At 43.0% G+C, this 19,324-nt stretch overlaps 1 protein-coding gene across 1 annotated transcript in view; it reads left to right on the top strand.

Moving 5' to 3' along the window:
* Positions 1-333: 333 nt before the first annotated feature.
* Positions 334-19,324, top strand: part of LOC141798031 (calsyntenin-2-like) — a 398,473-nt gene continuing 379,482 nt past the window's right edge. The window contains exon 1 of the mRNA XM_074679796.1: positions 334-852. Within this exon, the coding sequence (XP_074535897.1) occupies positions 789-852 (64 nt within the window). The 5' untranslated portion in view covers positions 334-788. The remainder of the gene's footprint in view (positions 853-19,324) is intronic.

The raw sequence follows: 19,324 nt of genomic DNA, 5'->3' as shown, positions 1-19,324 counted from the left end.
CATGCGGACACTGTGGGGGCCTTTGGGGTCTTAAAGTGTCCCTGAAGGCCTGTGACGGGTGTCAGTATTTGACTTCCTGGGTATAAAAACAGTGGTTTGATCGTGTCAGGGCATTTTTTTTTTTTACAACATCAACAATTAACATTTATTTTTAAAACATGAGATGGAATATATTTAATTTAGGTGTCTCTGGTCTATGGAAGATGCTTGTTTTCATTATGGTTCCGTCCTCTGCGTGGCAGACTCGTGGTGAGCTAGAGTGGGCTGGGATGCTCCGGAGATAAGAGATGGGAGGAGGAGGAGGAGGAGGAGGATAGAGTGAGGGTGGTGGTGGAGGGGGTGGAGAGTGAGAGAGAGAAAGCATCGCTCTCCCTCCACCCTGTGACGTCGCTCGGTCTGGTCCCGGGGTGCGCTGCTCTCTGGTCCCGTCTCAGCAGAAACCACTTTAGTTGTTGCTGCCTCCACCGTCCACACAGACCTGCGGTGCGGACGCGCGCGGCTCCTGTGCGGCGAGGTGCTCTGCAGGCGCCCGGTGTCCTTCCTCCACTCCACGCTGCCCGTCTCGTCCCTCGTATCAGAGTATAACTGTTTCTCCACTCCGCGGAAAGAGAGAGGAACCGGAGGCGGTTAAAGAGCGAAAGAGAGACAGAGAAAGGAGAGTAAAAGAGGGAGGGAGGGCGGAGAGGAGGGAGAGAAAGAGAAGGAGGAAAGCTAAAAGAAAGAGGAGAGAAGAGGAAAGCGCTCGTCGTAGTCCCTCTCCATCCACGGGCTGAACCTCCGCCAAGAAGATGCTGAGAATAGCCGGCGTGTTGGCTGTAGTGGCTCTGGGGTTGAGTGCCGCTCACACCAAAGGTACGGTAGGTGAAGGGCAACTTGCCTGCTCCGTGTGATGCGCATCTGTGCGTGCGCTGCTGTGTGACTGAGCGTGGCCGGAGAGGCTGTGCGTGGATGCAGACATGTCTGATACAGTTATCTGTGGCGATGCTTCCAGCCTACATGTTTGACGCTTTTTCTTCATTATTTTCCTCTTGTTGTCTCTCTTTGGACTTATGGAGACTGGACACTTGACGGTTTTACAGAGCTGTGCAGCCCCTTATAGCACTTGAGGGTATTTGTTCTACTTCAGTGGCATCCCCACTGTTATTCAGAGATTTAGTGCTCATGTGGCACTGAACACTGAGCTTACTCTGACCTTATTGTAGCCTATTTTTGGGGTTAATCTCATGAGGAAAATGTTATATTAATGCTGGACATGCCTGCAGTTGTCTTTGTGGATGACAGTTGTTTCTGATGGTTGGTCATTCCGGCTGATGTTAGTTGTGGAGGTTTGTAGGAGCAGATGATCTGTGGTTGGATTTTCCAAGTTGGATTCTGAAGCAATACCTGTCATACTTTCTAAATTTTGGGATATTAAAGCATGTAAGGGGTGTGTGTCTCGGTTTACATTGCTCTCAGAGTATGTCCACAAAGTTGACTGAAGTGCAGATGGAAACAAGAAAAAGCACACCTGGCACCAAAGTGTGCAAAGAGTCTAAGCTATGTAGCCCATTATTCACCTAGCATGGGCTGATAAATAAAACTGATTTGTATTTTTTAATATTTATCTATTTATTTATTTATGTATTTATTTTTAGACATTTTAACCCTGGATTATTCAAAACTAGGCTTAAAAGCACAAGGACTTCTTTCAAAGTGAGAAAAAAGAAAAGGAAAGATGATCAAACCCTTAAAACTAGCAATTTTGCAACATCTGTGCATGTAGAATTCCTCTGCAGGGAACTTAACTCTATGTAAATTGTGTTACAGGAGTATTTAAGAGTATTTTTAGGTTCATATCTGAACGCTGCAGCTTTTTCAAAAAAATATTTGATCACAGCAATATTTCTTGTAAGACCACACTTTTTTAAATTAGGCATTGGGGGATTTATCAACAGCCTAATTCGATTCACAGCTGCAATAGGCTGATAAATATTCCACAACACGGCAGGAATAATCCCCAAAGCTACAGATATTTGATAATGACATCCAGATGTCATAAATGTGCACCATACTGTTGGCAGTTTTGCTTCACTGCTGAGCTAATTTTAGGTCCACCAGAATCCCCACTGCAGCAGGACCGCTCAATCCTCCCGCGAGCCTGGCATGTGCCGTAGGTAAGCGGGCTAAATGCGGCAACAGGTTTGTACTAATCAACTCCCCGAAGACTCCAACTGGCTTTTACAGTATGAAGTAACAAGGTGACACCTGTCAGTTTCCTCGTCTGGCAGCAGAGAAACACCAAAAAAGTGCGATAAGCTGTTCATCCTCCTCGCCTCCTGACACAGAGGAAAGCCTTCCTGCTGGTCGACTGTCTGGCTGCAGCTGCTATCTTAGTCGTGTGAGGAGGGAGAACATATGCTAATAGACACGCTGCAAGCCTTGACCTGCCCCAGAGGTCAAGCATTTGCCTCGTATGCACTTCCATGAGATTTACATGAGCGACAGAGGGTTGACACTCATAGTGTGCGCATGTGTGTTCATGCAGAAACTGTATGAGTGCAGGAGACATAACCTGATTGGATCATATGTGTAATACAGCAGCAAATAGCAGGAGAGATGCATCATAGGGAAAGGTTGGTTATTTTTTATTTCCAGAGCTGGGCTGTGAAGTAAACAAATTACTGGCAAGTCAATAGGGGTTGAAAAAGCAAGCGCACCACGGTTCTAATTGATTCCCTAGAGCCACTATACAGTGCAGCTAAATCCACAGGAAAATAAGAGCCCATTGTTTCCAGGATCTGAAGCTACGCTGACCCTCACTGCCTTTTCTGCTTCCTGTCACAGTTGGCGGGACACGAACACCCATATAGCCAAAAAACCCAAATCCTTTTCCTTGCCTTGAATGTGTTTTTACCATTTTTGAGATGACAACAGAAATAGTGCATTCATGTCAAGTGTGGCAAAGGATCCGCCTCCGTAGCGCCAACATTCAAACCTGTTTTCCAGATAACTTTGAAGCGCCGCTACCCCTGTCATTTTCTGTTTAGCTACCGTTTCATTCCAGGAACGCGTGGACGTGCGACTTCCTTTAATCACTCTCACCCTCGAGTCAGCCATTCAGACTCAGTGTGTGCTTCTCAATGTGTGTGTGTGTGTTTTAGAGTTGTCTGTAATCAGAGCTCAAAGAGTGTGCTGTCTGTGTGTGTATGTGTGTGTGTGTGTGTGTGTGCGTGGGTTTGGAAGAGTGATAGAGTGCAGCCAACATGTTGACAGCCGCCAAGTATGCAAAACAACGGGCGAGGAGGTGATGTCGTTTACAAAGGAATTACTACATTCACAGATACATGTTGTGGCCCAAACGATTTCCCCAGGACTGAGAGTGTCGCCGCTCGACGGGGAGAATCTCCCGGCAGTGAAGCAGAAAGAGCTATAGAGCTTTTGCCAATGCTGCCCGGAGCCTCGCTTTTGTGTAATTCCAAGCAATATGAACTCTGAATTTAGATAGCTCATTACCAGCACAGTATATTTTAATTCAGCAACCCAGTGTGTGAGTCTTTGTTGGTGGAACCTTTTCGCTACTTTATTACATCCAGATAAACACACTGTATATTTTTATTCTGTCAGTAAACATGCAAACAGTTGGACTGTAATATTCAGCCTTTGAAAAAGGCTGACTTCAGGCGGATGCCGGCCTGTGAAGTCCGTGGATTAATTGACACTGGTTTATAATTTATGGTTTTCCATACAGAGCTTCTGTGTGCGTGTCTAAGCTGGTGCTGTTGAAGAGGGGATAAAGAAAACCATGGGGATAGTCATTTGAGGATCCCATTAGCAAATAAAAAAGGGGGGATGACAAAAAAACAGAAGCAGATTTATGTCCCCCCTTTGGAGAGAGGAAGTGCATTATGGGAACACTCTATAAATCCTCCAATGAGGCTGTGACACAGGATGCTGCACAAATCCTCGCCGCAGCCAGTGGAATCAGGGATCAGCGACATGGAGGAACATCACAGATTTTTTTTTTTTTTGTCTCTCGTCCTCAAAGCTTTCGCAGATCTGGGTGCAGCTTCTGGCTATTTTAGAAGACAGAGGGTTTAGCAGCTGCAGCGATGGAAGAGGTGCCAGGCCACTGATCCCAGCACAGTTTTCCAACCATCAGAGACAAAAGACAGAGCAGGAGGGTGAGTCAGGGTGGATAAGTTTAAGCTATCGCCTTCAAACCAGGAGGACGGGGAGGGTTCCTGTGATCCAGCGATTTCTGCCACTGGATCAAACTGAAGCTCTGCAGAAAGACCGGAGTATCACACAACTCCTCAAAACAAGCTGAACTTTAGAATCCGAGTTAACAAATGCTGTTTTACTTTTTTGTTTGCTGGTGAGAAATCAAGGTTTTTCTTCCCGCCTAGTGTTAGAGTAGCACGAGTGGGTGTTTGTTGTCTGCTTGTAAACATACAAAGAAAGTCTCAAATAAAAGCAAGTTTTGCTTTGGTGTTGTCTTCTGTACAATGTATTACTCTTACGACTTCCTCCAACTTCCATCCAAAGAGTACCAGACTCTTTCTCTTGTCACATTTCGTATTCACATCTGTTATGACTCTTCCTCTTAGATTCAGAGGAAAGGAGGGAGGAGAGGGTTTGTTCAGGAGTAGAGTCACAGCGTGTGTGAGCATGTACTTCAGTAGCGAACTGAACTGGCTGCACTGCACTATAAGTGGGTGTCTCATCTTTCTTTTTTTTTGGTTTTGTTTTTTTCTCCGCTGTCTGAGTGGTCACAGCTGACCGTCCTTGGATACAGATATTCAGACAGCCAGGACCCATTGATTTGCCCAACAAAGTGTGTGTATGGGAGAAGAGGATTTGATCAGACATAAGGCCGGAGAGGGCTTTGCAGAATTAAGATGGGATCTGTAGTAAGGCTGAGCACAGCACAGAAGTCCCCGTCAGTCAAATTGGATTTGTCTGTAAAACAAAGACTCTTTTCTTCTACTTTCTTTCTTTTGCCACTAAAACTTTTTATCACTCTTTTTTCAGACATTACAGCTACAACTTATGGATAATTAGGATTCCAGTTTTATCTTGTTCCATCTGGATGCATTCAGACAAAGTTGACTTCATTTGATTGGACACAAACCAGACCCGTGTCTATTCTGTCTTCTCCAGGCATGTTGAGTCCTGGCCAGGCTCTGTTCATCACGTCAGTTTGTTGTTGAAGTAAAGCTTAGAACAATCCTGTCTCGACATGACCCATTCTATTTTGAAAGTCAACGGATGTTTTAATGTGGTTTCAAAGCACAACTTCCTGTTTTGGGCAAACTGATGCATTGTTGCTCTGGCATCCATGACAGCGTGGAGACGGGCGATAGATGAATCTGGCGTAAAGGCTGTAACACACCAGATGCACCTGATTCTCCATACATAGGTTTCCATTCAAGCCAATGAGCCAACTTATACTGGATCTGCCCTGTTGCGGTCCAGCTGCGTGGCTGGTCCAGCAGGTCGCAGCTAATACACATCTATCCTGTTTTTGCTGGAAGCTGTGATTAGGGGTGGGTACCCTTCACATTTGAAACGATATGGTACTGATACCCTGTACCTGGCAATCAGTATTGGCACTCAACGGTACCAATTTTCAGCACTTTTTGTGCGTTAATGTGGTAAAAAATATCAATTTGTTTAATAATAAAATGTTAATTCTTTTAAATTTAACATATATATTCTTCAATATATAACCTTTCAATGCTGTGTTCGTGTCCAGCATGGAAAATCACCTGCTCTTCCACTTCCTTAAAGTCACAAGGATACGTTTAGGAACCTAAACATGGTACCTTTTGATTTTATGTGAATCTGTACGCCGTACTTTTGACAGAATTTGGTGGATACCTATGAAAGTAGCTGATTCGGTACCCATCCCCAGCTGTGACGCATCAATTCACCATAGGGAATATCAAGTGGGACAGGAAGTCATGCACAGAAACTACTCAAAACAGCCAGTGACTTTCAAAATTAAGCAAACTGTGACAAAACCAGATCATATTTAGCTTGACTTTGACAACAAACAGACATAGTAAATGGAGCCAGACCAGGAGTCAACTGCATTGAGGTTTTACAGCTCAACATGATTGAAGAGAGACTTATTTATGGAGTGGGAAATGTGGGAACTCCTCGGTCTGTGACTCCAGCTGTTGGTCAGTCATGTGGCTTGCTGGAATGAACACGCAGCCGATGTGAGTGGATCAGCATAGTCAGCTCGCAACGAAGCAGAGCATGACTGCAGAGGTATCTGGTGTGTTTGAGGTGTGATTTGGCTGTTTTTGAGGTCAATTAGGGGTTAAGAGTCTTGAGCAAGGATACTTCCTCATGCTACATCACAGCTTCATCTTGTCTCTTGCTAGGTTGATGGAAAGTGAGTCTAAGTCGATCCCCCACCACTGCACTCAATAGCTCTACTATCCATACATGTATTGAGTTATCAGTCTACGCAACATGTCAGTAAGATGCTAAATTATTATGCATATTATGAATAATAACATAATTTAAGCTGTTTTTAGTCTGTTAAATAACCGTAAAATTGATGTCAGGCTTAAACAACTCAGTTGCTAAACCTTTGAACCAGATGTTCAACAATCCTAACTCCAGTAAAGTCTTCAGTTAAAGTTTTGCTGGTTATGTTTCTGTCAAGTCAACACAGCCTTGAGCTATTTGCCCTGTGTCCAGATAGAAAAAGAAAAAAAAAGTTTAGCAGAGACACAAATGCTGTTGTTGAGAACATTAGGAAATGTTGTTCTAGGCTTGAATTGCTGGCTCTGTTTGTTGGGAAGGTTTTTGCAGAGTTTTTTAGCTGCCAAAGAGGAAAATGGAGGATCAATTTGAGCTTAAGTTTGTCAAGTTTAAAACCTGTCAAGCTCCTGCTCATGTGTTGCTCTCATTACAACATAAAAATGGGAGAAAATGAAATAAAAGTGCTGCAATAAAAGTTGCCTCAAATTCTCTTTTTCACTGATGATTCAGAGTGGTCTGAAAGGGCGCAGGGCTTTGCTTCAGTTGTGCTGATGTTGATGTGTCAGTATAGGGAGGAAATGTGTCTCAAGGGTATTTTAGAAACTTTCAAAATAAAATAAAAAGTAAACGTTAAAAAAAAGGATGAGAAAATGAAATGACAGCTGAAACATTGGTCTCCTCTGTTCGCACTTTTTAGTTTTTACTTTATAATTTCTATCGTCAAACTTTGATAGGTAAGAATTAAAGTGTGAAGTGTGTCATCTCTGCAGTGCTGCACACTTAGCCCCCACTTCTTCAGCATAATCAAGTTTGTTACACGTTTGAGTGTCTTGCCAGACTCTCAGCGCACTCTTTCACTGATTTGCTCTCATGGCCTACAGTGCATGAAAAAGACACCACTTACGCACAAACTCACACACACATATACAATCACATGCACATTCAAGAGCTCCTCCTGCCTCCACTTCAGTCCTCATCTCATCCAATTGCTCCTGTTTTCCTCCAATCACTTACCTTCAGCTCAAGCTCACCAGTGGACTCACTTCAATTTTTCACCGCTGGGTGCTGACATATATGTGAGACACCACCCACACATACAGATACCACACACACACACACATACGCTGGTGCACACAGGGATGAGCAGGAAAGAGTTACACAGACAGATAGCACCTGACCCGTCTCTCTCCAGCAGCTGGGTCTGGCTGACCTCAGAGGAAATGATCAGAGGGAGGAAGATGGAGGGAGTTAGAGGACGAGTGTGTGGAGTGAGGGTCAGAGAGAAAGCTGCAGATCTTTGTCTCCCTGACTCATAAATCTTCACTCTTGACAAGTGGAGCGCTCGCAGTCGAGTGCGGACTTTCATAATGGAGATGCAGACTGGAGCTCTCTCTGCTTTTAGTGTTGGCATTGACTTTGTGTGACTTGTATGCACTGTAGTCGACAATCATCCAACCACACTTGATGTCAACTTTTCCTTTTATGGTAAAAAGATTTTGCTTAGAATATATATGAGATAGAAAGAGTCATTTTTCCTATCCTGATTTGCTGATTTTAAGAATAATTTTCTCACTCACATGGACTCAGGAGTGCTTCACTAGATGAGATGTAGGCAGCACAGCCTGTACGGTGGTTTAAAAAAGAGAATAGAATAGAATAGAATAGAACTTTACTGTCATTGTAACAAGTACAACATAATTGAAGTCACAGCAGCAATCAAGAAAACAAAAGTAAGAAAGTGTAAAGAAAGTGGAAAAAGGTCCATAAGAAAATAGATGATGACAGCTTGTCCATCATTTTCCAGTCAGCCAGCCTCCACCTCCACAGGGTCCAGGACTGAGCTTCTTCAGCAGTCTGTTCAGTCTCTGTCTCCTAGATCCTAACTGCTCACAGGAGGTGTTCTTCCAATATGGGGTTAGTGTCTGATGTTAGCTCTATTGGCCATGTCTGTTAATAGCATGATGCTACTCTGCCCTCTGGTATTCCCTCTGTTGCTGGGTTAGCACAGCTAGCTCATCCATCTTATCGGAGATAGATCTTATGTGCCAGATAACAATGGATGGAAGGACAGGTCCATGTCGTCACTTCTTAGCTCACACCTGAGAACCAGCACGTCGTCCTAACCTCCTTCTCCTCACCTTGTGGGAAGACATCAGGCCTTACACCAGTTAGCATTGACATGCTACAGGATGCTAACAGCGGAGTTCACATGTAAACAATGCAGCCATGGTTACACGTAGGATCTCCAGACAAACACAGGAGAAAAAAGTAGTAAAAATATTACTGAATACAAAGTACATACAAAGTAATGATCTACTCCAAATATAACGATTACGAAAAAGAGACAAAAAAATTACAAGAAACAGATAAAGAAGAGAGAGCTGCTGCAAAGGCAGCCATAGCCAACAGGGCGGCGCCTAGCAACCGATATCTCCAATAGATATTTGATAAAAAGTATGGGTAAGTTATTCAAAATGACCTTGTCTTTATTTCTGTAGAAACAAAGTTAAAACAAGACATCCAATGCTGCGTTCCATTTGTACTCGGAACTGGGAAGTTGGGAGTGGGGATGACATCATCTTTGCGTTCAGCGTTCCAATTGCCAAGTTGGAAAAACTTGCCATAACAGCAATATTTCTGTATATAGACATTGAACAATACTATATATATGTGACTGATTTATTGCGACACTAGTCAAAAACTCTAAAATAAAAGAATTTAACAGGAGCTTCATTACTGTTTACCCTTGAACTTGGAATATCCTGCTGGGAACTCAGGGTGGTGTAGGCGTTTCCACTTGGAATTCTGAAATTCCGACATCCAAATGGTCGTACCATAAGGACAAAATGAACTTGTGGAGTAAAAGAAACTGGGCTTGTAAAAGGAAGCCACCTAACACTAAAACCAATGACACTACACAGTTCCGTCCCAAAACAGAGGCAGATCCAGGTCTTCACAAATACAGATCTTAAAAGCTATCAATAGTTTTACACACTTCACTATACATCTTTGATAAAACATGGCTAAACACAACAAAAGAAAAATTCAAGTGAATTCACAAGCTCAGAACACAAACTGTGAGGAAAATGTGTATTTGTTAACAGTTATCCTCAGGTGTTGCTGGCCCACAGTCACATTAATCAACACTTAATTCTCATTTCCCCCATAACACTTAAATCCAGCGCAAACATAATCACACAACACAAACCCATCCCAGTGTGATTTTCCTTCATGATGGTGTTAAGTGCTCCTCACTCCCATGTCTCTTCTTCTGTCTGAGCTCAATTTCAATTAATCCGTCCGTTTCCCCATGAAGGCAACAGTTGTCAGCCCATATGTTAGCCACTTACAGACTAAATAGGAGCTGGCAGGGCTCAGACTTTATGCACTCAAACATTCCTAAACACACACAAACAAACAAAAAAACATATGCTGTTGTTCTTTGAATGACTCTTTACATGGCAACATGAGCAGACACGTCCTCTGGTTGTGGATACAGAGGCAGCTCTCACCGCACTCTTTTTTTGGCAGTTAAATCTCCATTGGCCTGGGGTCCACAGATACAGTGCTGATAAAAGACATGTTATTTAGTGCTGCTGGTTGTTGTGAGTTACAGTGCTATAGTGTCAGCACCCTTGGCTGTGGTCCAACTTGCCAGCCGGTGCTGCAAAGTCTGTCACCCTTCTACAGCCACTGTCATGGACTGGGATTGGTCTGCCTGCTCCCCCTTCGTTATCTGAGTCCTGTTATTGTTAATTCACTTCTTTTCTGGCGATGTTCACTGATGTATCAGTCATTAAGTTTCAGGATAACAGAAATGATTGGTTCTGAAACATTATATCCTGCTTAATTCTCTTAGATTATCAACCCATGTACATTTAATACATGCTGATGCATTGTAGATTACTATGAATGCTTTAAAGCTGCTCCCCTGCTTTGTTTTGATGCCATGGTGTTGTTCTTATCCTCCTTTAGAAATGCTGCAAATTGCAAGACAAACGTCTGCTTATACAAAAGCAGACATGGAGCCAAGCGTCTGGCGCTGTCCTTGGTCCTGAAATGAGCCAACGACACTCTGCAAGAAACGGCAGCAACAGAGCTATCCATTGTGCTGAAATCAGTCCTACAGGATGATTTTTTGTCTTTCCATTAGCTCGTGCCTCAGTGTGGTCATTTGCATACAGCAGTGTGCAGGAATATTGGAGGGGTGGAGACATGTGAGAGCACACCAGGGACCTGACAGCCTGTCACAGCTATGATAAGGCTGAGTAGTGACTGATGAGTGACAGATGGACGGGTGAAACTGGCCAGGAAATGTGCAGTGTTTCGATGGCAGCGCTCAGGCATTTGGTTTCAATACTTGGCTCTCTCACACTGTAACATAATAGTAATGTAAAACTGGATTATGGGGTATTTCCACTAATTTGAAAATGTGTATTTACAATAATCTCCTTACTATGAATGAAACGCTTCAACATGAACACACTTTTCTGCCAAGGTTAGCACATTTTGGTTTGTGCACTCATGAGTCTTACATTTCTGTCTCTGCTTTTGCATTGTGATGAAGTGTGCAGGGCTTACTGTGGGATTAGAGGGCACAGAGCAGAATCTTCATACATGACGATGAGCTGGAAAGCCGGTTGTGCATGGTTTGAATTCATTGTTGTTCAATATTTGTCTTGAGACATTTTTGAAAAATATTACGCTGCTCAGCTAAAACCAGAAAACACAGTCTGCAGAGTTTGGGGAACAAACTTTCTCATAAACTGCCTATAGTCACACCAAGGTAAGCCAGGTCTGGTCTGTGTTAAACGCTACACATTTAAGGCAAAGACAATAGATGCTAGTTAACGTTACTGCAACAGAACTCACCAGAATCTCAACGTGAAAGAGTTGGTGTGTAAATCAGCCTCTAAATTTCCATGACTCATCGTGTTTGAGATAATATTATGATATTATGAAAGTCTAATTCCAGCTCTGCATTAATATTTTAAACTCTTAAAAACAAGGTGGCTAAGAGATGTCCTTGGCTCCTCCTGGTGAAGGCTTTCATGAAGAAGTTTATCTTCTTGTTGGAGCCCTCACGCTGTTACAAAGCCAAGCATCCCCACTGTGTAAACTGAGGCTGATTCTGACCCAGTTTTCGAGTTTCACAACTGATTTTGAAGTCGGCCTGAATTTATACCCAATCATGTGCTGCTCTGTGCCGACTGATGTGCGATCATAGCCCAAATTAAACCACGGGACAAGTCAAATATATGTCTGGTAGGTCTGAAACTGTGGTTGCCTGACTGGATACTCTTCCAACCTCAGGATTTTTAACCTGATCCAAATTGCAGACAGCATCTAAAGGAACCATGTCAACACCACAGAACATGGACATTTTAATACACACAGTAAGCCATAACTTTATTAATAAAACAGCAAAAATAACCCTACAAATACTGCTTTTATGAAGCTTCTGATAGTACCACGTCAGATATACTTTGAAGTCCTTCTCTTTGACTGCAACTTCTCTGTGTGGAAGTTTTCAAAGGAAGCTTTGTTGCCAATGGTCAGAGCTCCGTCTCTGTTGAAGGCGTCCAGTGTGAATGCCCTGGTCAGGCTTGTCAGTCAGACAAAGAGTGAGACAGAGCTGCTCTTGCGCAACTTGAATAATTCACGAGTTCAGAGCATTTTATGACTGCACAGCAGAGATGGCAAAAGTACCTTGATTCTTTACTTGAGTGGAAGTGAAATACCTATGTGAAAAAGCGGCTTGAGTAAAAGTAAAAAGTTCTGATCCAAATATCTACTCAAGTAATTTATATGGAATCTACTTTAGCAATGTTATTGTTTGAACAAACACTACCTGTCTAGTGTCCTAATTATAGACTGAAAAAAAAAAAAAGACATCTGCTTGCTTGGCTCGAAGTGAGGTCTCCGCAAAAAACTGCTCCCCCTGGTGGCTGGCTGCGGTATAGGTCAAAAAATCCGGCCTTCCGGCCATTCCAGATGGGCTGTGGTCAAATTTTAAAAAATGAATACACCTCGTAGAAATGTTTCTCATGTCCGATTGTTTTGGTGATTTGAAGATATCATTTGGCTGCCTTGTATTCAAGTTCTCTTTTTTCCAAAAAGTTTTGTTTTCATTAGTTATACGGGGTAAAAAACTAGGCTTAAGGAAGCGTTAGATGGTGATTGACAGCTGCCGTTCTTGTGTATTTTTTTCGGGGGTTGTAAAATATGTCGGGAGGCAGAGCCAAGAAGTGATTAGACTCTCGAAAGAAAAAAATGAATATTATTTTTGTCACCCAGCTCCACTCAGACTCCCAGAATCCCTCACAGTCTCTACTGCGCAGACTCTGTCTGCGCAACTGCTTCAATGGCTGCGTCTGTGACGGAGGAATTTTGGCCTCAAAACCGTACAATGATAAATGGCGGAGCCACACTGTCCACTCCATATACAGTCTATGGTCCTAATGTACTTAATGGACTGTTCTTAAACGCCAATACTTCCTGGAATTTTGGTTTGCACCAGATGCAACGCATATCCCAGGAGTTGTTTTTTTTTTTTTTCAACAAACTCAAAAAGCTCTTTTAGATAAGGCAATGGGTGCTGCTCCTGTGACTGAGTGGGACCTTCACTGTTGTCAATTTCATGCAGCTGCTCGAACATTAGTGGTGTAACATGTGGTCAGTGTGGCAGACCTGCTTTGGCGCAGATGTTGGCGTGCCAAAAAACAAAAGTATTTAGGCCCAGGCTTTATATATAAAGTAACAAGCCTTTTGGGAAATGTAAAGAGTAGAAAGTACTGATATTTAAGTTGAAAATGTAATTGAGTAAAAATAAAAAGCTGTCAGAGAAATAACTACTTCTAAAATTACCAAGTACCTGAAAAATCTACCTGCCATCTCTGCTGCACAGTGACTGCACACATGACAGACCTGTGGCAAGAAACTTTGTCCATGTTGATTTTGGCGCCCCCTGTGGACAAAACAGGACTTTTATGTCTTGGCTGATACTTTCTTTTGCCTTGACTCAGTATGTTGCCCTAATGCTTTGAGGTGGACTTTTCAGTGGTTTATAACTCTCAAAAAACCCTTAACAAACACTGATGAAAGAGTGTGTGGGTATATCTGTGTGTGTGTGTATGTGCGTCCATTACTCTCTCAGTATCAAGGGCAAAGAGCCAAGAACCATAAAGCCTCTAAAAATAAATAGAGTTCCGACAGTCTGTAGAGTACTGAGTTGTGGCCATTGCTTCTCACAGACCGGCTGCTGTGCCATATATTAAAGCTGCTTTAGAAATCTCTGCACAATGACCCATGAATCCTGCAGCTTTGTGATGAGTTGATGGAGAGGTATGTGCACCCTCAGTGTGTGTGTGTGTGTGTGTGTGTGTGTTATGACTTGTGAAAAGGCGATGCCTCAGCACTTGAAATATGTCCGCGTAATCTAGTGTCCTTCACAGCAAGACATCTGTGGCAGTGTTTGCTCACGTACACTCATGCACAGGTGGAGCGGTTGAAAAGAACAGGTGGGACAAGCTCTGTGTGGAAGGCCTGTCACGGATGCAGCAATTTTATCCTTGTGCTGTAACTGGGCCACTCTCTCTCTTACACACACACACACACACACACACACACACATACACACACACACAGTTCACTCAGTGGCACAAGCCGGGCTCCTTCTCTGCCCTCAGCTGAGGTGCACACTCGGTCATTGTGGCTGTTGCAGAGTTTTACTAATAGCATGACCTAACGTGTGTGCATACACACTTATAAGTGTGTGTGTGTGTGTGTGTGTGTGTGTGTGTGTGTGTGTGTGTGTGTGTGTGTGTGTGTGTATGTGTGTATGTGTGTGTGTGTGTGCATGTACCTGTCTCCATTAAATCCCAAGGGGCCTGAGCCCTCTGCTGGGTTGATTCATTTTTTTAACGGCACACTAAGGGCCTCATTTGTGCGTGTGTGTTTTGGGCGAAATCACAAATGTTCTCCTGTCTCCCTTCCAATGAAGACAGAGAGAAAACAGAGCAAAAAAAAAGAGAAGAGGGTCGGGGAATAAAGAGAGTACCTGTCAGCTCCTGTTCAACCCCAAGAGGCTCTTGCAGTTAGTGGAAAAAAACAAATTTGTCACCATTTGATTGTTTCTCAAACCAGCATGTCTCCTCGTGTTTATTGTGATTTAGACCAGCTGTCACCCTGCAGCCGCTGCTTTAGCTCATATTTGTGTCCTGTGCGTCTTCATCCTTTGCTCTGGTCCTGCGGCAGTCTGTAGTCTGGCTGCAGCAGCTCCCCCTGTGCTACCAGGAAGAGGAGGATCTGGGTCACCGTGTACCTGCACCTCCCATCGCTTTGCATCCTCACACTCTCCTTGTGTTCACTCTGTTCTATCTCACTCCATCTTACCCTTATCCGTGTCTGCCTTTGTCTTATCTCATAGCCTATAACATCACAAATTTAATCTCTTCTCTTTTTACGTTTTTCTTGAGCTTTCGTCCTCATCTTTTTTCCATGCTCCTGCTGGGATTTCCTGGTGTAGCATTAGCGTGGAGGTAATTACTGACGGCGAGGCTTAGTCAGGTCTTATCGCACGGTCCTCCTCTTCCCCCAGGATCTGTCTCTCTGTCTTTCTTTTTTGTCTTTCAGTCTTTGCCTCTTTAACCAGGACCCCATGGAGAGTCTCTCAGAGAAGAGATGTAAGGTTGAGGACATTCAAACGTGTATATTCTAAATCAGAATTCTGCAGTCAGGGTTGCTGTGGTTGACTTCGTTAGTCTGGATGTGCTCAAGCAAGGACAAATATAGCTTAAAGAGACCGTGAGCATCAGGCATGAGCAGGAGGAAAACACTTGTGCATGCAAACTAAAATACACTATATGCATACTTTAAGTGGAGTTTACTTATAAACACACATACGAGGTCTCATACATGTAAGCAAGAACATTTCTGCAAGTATGCAAAAAAGCTGCAGATATTAATGGAGATTTATTCCCCTTCACGTGTGTGCACTCTGTCGTTCATGTTTGGACATCCTGCCCTGGAAGCTAATAATAGGGTGATGAATAATTAAGGTTCATTCATTAAACACTCAGAAAGGGATGGGAGGAGACACACCAAAACACACACCCTCCCAGCCCCCCAACGCCCTCCCCAGCTCTTCTGCCCTCTATTTGAATATCTTGTCACTCTGAGACACACTTTGTTAACATGGATGCCGTGTGTGTTTGCATGTGTGTGTGTGTAGGTCACTCATTTTTCTAACAAGCACATCATTATTAAATCATGAATCCACCTCCAGCTCACCCGGCACGCCTCCCTCTCACTGTTTGCTTCTCGTGTTGAGCTGGGGTTTTATGTCTGCTGCTGTTTTTCGTTTTTTGAGAGCAAAGTGTGAAGGCAGGTGTGGGGTTGAAGTTGTTCATTCACATGTGTGTGTTTTAGTGTGTGTTAGCGTAAGTGTGGCCCCGGGCCCCCTTGAGTTCTCATTATGGTGAGGGTGGATGGCCAACTGCAGCCCTAACATCTGTCTGAGAGAGTGGAGGGGCCCCACACCGAGCTCTTAGCCAGGGAGCCCCGTCAGAGTGGAGGCCGTGTTCGTCTGCATAACGAGCCACAGAGCTGCAGAAAGTTCACTTAACTACATGAAGACTTCATCATCAGAGAGGAAACTATCTGCATCTTCTGGTTTGAGTGCGCACAACTCATCAATGCTGAGTGCCAAAAGGACAGACTGAATACTGGCAGACCTGATTGCTGAAAATCTGTAATGTTCAGCCTTCATGGTAATGAATACAGCAAGAGTTGACATTAAATATGTCAGAGATTGTGTATCATGAACAGTTTCTCATAGCTCTGTTGTTCTTTAAGTGGTCGTTGGTGATACCTTGAATCCAAGAATTTAATCATCCCTCATAAGTCATCTTTTTTGACCGTGTATGTCGGGAAATGTCTTTGCTCAGGTGGGTCATCATTACTTCTACTTCTCCGGTTCATACAGGTATCCTTTTGGTTCCAAAGTGAATGGAACTTCATCGTCGCTGTCAAAGTCACTCATTTTGAATTTCCTACGCTGCCTCACAATCCTTAGAGTACAAACAAAAGAATTACGATACTTGATCAAACTTACACGAGGCTACAACCGGCGCCCAAAGCATAGCTTGTTTACATTCCCTACAGCTGAAAGGAGGAGGGGGGACAGAGCGCACTAGCGCTGCGCGGAAGGACACATGACCAGTAAGTTAGGTCCGGATAAATGTTTATCTTTCTGAAGACTTAATGAACTTAAAAAATATTTTATGTAGCGTACTCTTAAACTGTGGTATCACTTTTTGATTTTAGTTCTTGTAGGCAGAGAAAATAGCCTTTGAATTTGGTACAGTCTCTCCCTGTTAGCGCCTATTTCCTCGTCACCATCGATTACAGTCTGTGTCTAACTGAGGGAGAGGAGACAACTTTCTACTGTATCTAATGTCCTTAGTGGTCACATAGAGCTCATACAGCCCCACTTCAAAAAAACTGAACTATCCCTTAAAGTTTCACAGCTTACCTTTCTTGTCATACGTTCTGCCTCAATCTAATGACCTCTCAATAGTTCTTTGCACTTCCTGCTTAGCTCGCAAAAAAGGAACGCGAGGGCCCGAATCCGTTAACTGTGATGCCAAACGCAAAAAGAAGACACCGCCCTTGCGTGTCACTGGTTACTATTTTTTTTTAATCCTAAAACACTTTGTTTCCTGACAGCTTAAATGCAATCCAGCTCCACTCCATTGTGTAATGACTGCGTTCATCAACTCACTAGTTACGTGTTCAGTCAGGCAACTTGCAGAACACCAGAGAGCTTGAGTCACAAGGCCGAGAAGTTCCCATGCCATTGATGATCCTCTCTTCATTCATAAGAGTCTTGACCTCAACTTGACCTCAGAAACAGCCAAATTACACCTCAAATACACCAGATACATCTGCAGTCATGCTCTGCTCCATTGCAAGTTGACTGCATTCATCAACTCGCATTGGCTGCGTGTTCAGTCCAGCAAGCCACATGACTCACATAGACAGCTGGAGTCGAGAGACTAAGGAGCTGGGCTGTAAAACCTCAAACCTGCTGATTCCTGATCTGTCTCCACTCATTATATCTGTTTGTTGTCGCAGTCAAGCTGTGTATGAACTTGTTTTGCCACGGTTTGTTTTATTTTGAAAGTCACTGGTTGCAAAGTTAGTTTATGTGCACTACTTCCTGTACCCCTGAACTTCCATATGCTGAATTGATGTGTCACAGCTCTGGAACCGAGCAAAAATAGGATGGCTGTGTGTTATCTGTGACTTGCAGGATCAGATACGAAGCCAAACCGCATGTGGGCAGATCCAGTGTGCGTTGATACATTGACTGTTGCTGTGATGAAGCGGAGATGGACTTCAGACATAACTGGTGTATTTCAGATGTAATTCTCTGCACTTCTTTGCCCCTCTCAGCTGTTCAGTGTAGCTTCAGCTTACAAGGAGGGGATTTTCTAATGATTTAATGGGTTCAAAAGTAGTTATAATACTTCTGCTGAAAACAGTCCACTGCATGGTTCTCCATTAGATATCAGTCATATGATTTGTCACAAAGCTCCACACCAGCTGGGAAGAGTTAATTTGCTGATTTTGTGGATTTCTCATTGTTAGAAAACAGGAAACTGAATTTTACACTCTTACAACCCATCATCATATTATGTGTAAAGAAAAAAGTGTATTTATAAGTAGAGCTGAAACGATTCCTCGAATGATTCGAGAATGACTCGATTACAAAAAATACTCGAAGAATTTTTTCCGCCTCGAGGAATCGTTTTATTTTAAAAAAGATCAAAGAGTGGTATTTCAAATAGAGCTGAGGCCATATTAAGAGAGTTTTCAGTCCCCTCAAGCTACCTCTTATACAAAATAGCAACTAGCAACAAATCTGGCTTCTTTTCTGGAGACTGGAGACTAATGGGTCATTCTACGAAACGGGTGCCATTTAGGTCCGCAACATTTGATGAGATGTACAAGGCACAAAAAAATGTGTCAAAGTGTGTTTAAAAATTTTGGAGCTACCAAAGCAAGTGCTCTTATTGACATGCTGTATCAGAAAATTCTATTTCTCAAAAAGAAAAAATTTCATTTGAAAAATAACTGCTCTTTAACAAAACAAAAACATATTTTATCCGATTACTCGATTAATGGATGGGATTTTCAGTAGAATACTCGAATACTAAAATATTCGATAGCTGCAGCCCTATTTATAAGCATTATGTCTTCAGGTTTTCACGTCAGTATTCATAGAGGACCGTGTGTAGAGCACTCAGGCTAACATCACAGGCACTCGGAAACAAAAACAATCTGTTTGTCCTCCTGAGAACAGACAAAAAGAATCAACAAACTGACACTCAGTGCGCAGACTGGGACACATTTCAGCATCATCTCCGTGACGTGGAGTGTGAGCTCATGAAAAATGTGGTCTGAACTTGGAGAAACATAGATTACTACACACAAAAAGCTTAAATATTTAAAGGACTACATTAAAGTAGTATTACAAGGCTGCACTGAGAAACAGTTGGACGTCTCCTTGTGAGATCTAAGCCTGATTTTCTCCTTTGTTTCTCAGTATGTATAATAAAATGACTTCTTAGTGTATTTTTCATCTTTTTTTAGCATCAAGGGAGCAGAGATCCCTTATTATTTTTCCAACAGCACCCTGGTTCATATTTAAAAAGCTGGGCACACTTGCTGTTTGTATAAGAGCCTTTCATTTCTTCAGCACTGCAGAGCGGCTATAGAGCAGCAGGAGAATACAGTGGTGGGAACGTGTAATAGTAACACTTCACTGCTGTTTTAACTGTCT

This window comes from Halichoeres trimaculatus, unplaced genomic scaffold, assembly GCF_033239565.1.
Source record: "Halichoeres trimaculatus isolate MK-OKI-2021-1 unplaced genomic scaffold, fHalTri1.1 fHalTri1_scaffold_9, whole genome shotgun sequence".
In the NCBI taxonomy this organism is placed as follows: Eukaryota; Metazoa; Chordata; class Actinopteri; order Labriformes; family Labridae; genus Halichoeres; species Halichoeres trimaculatus.
The sequence above is the reverse complement of the archived record's forward strand: the minus strand, read 5'-3'. Positions and strand labels throughout refer to the sequence as shown.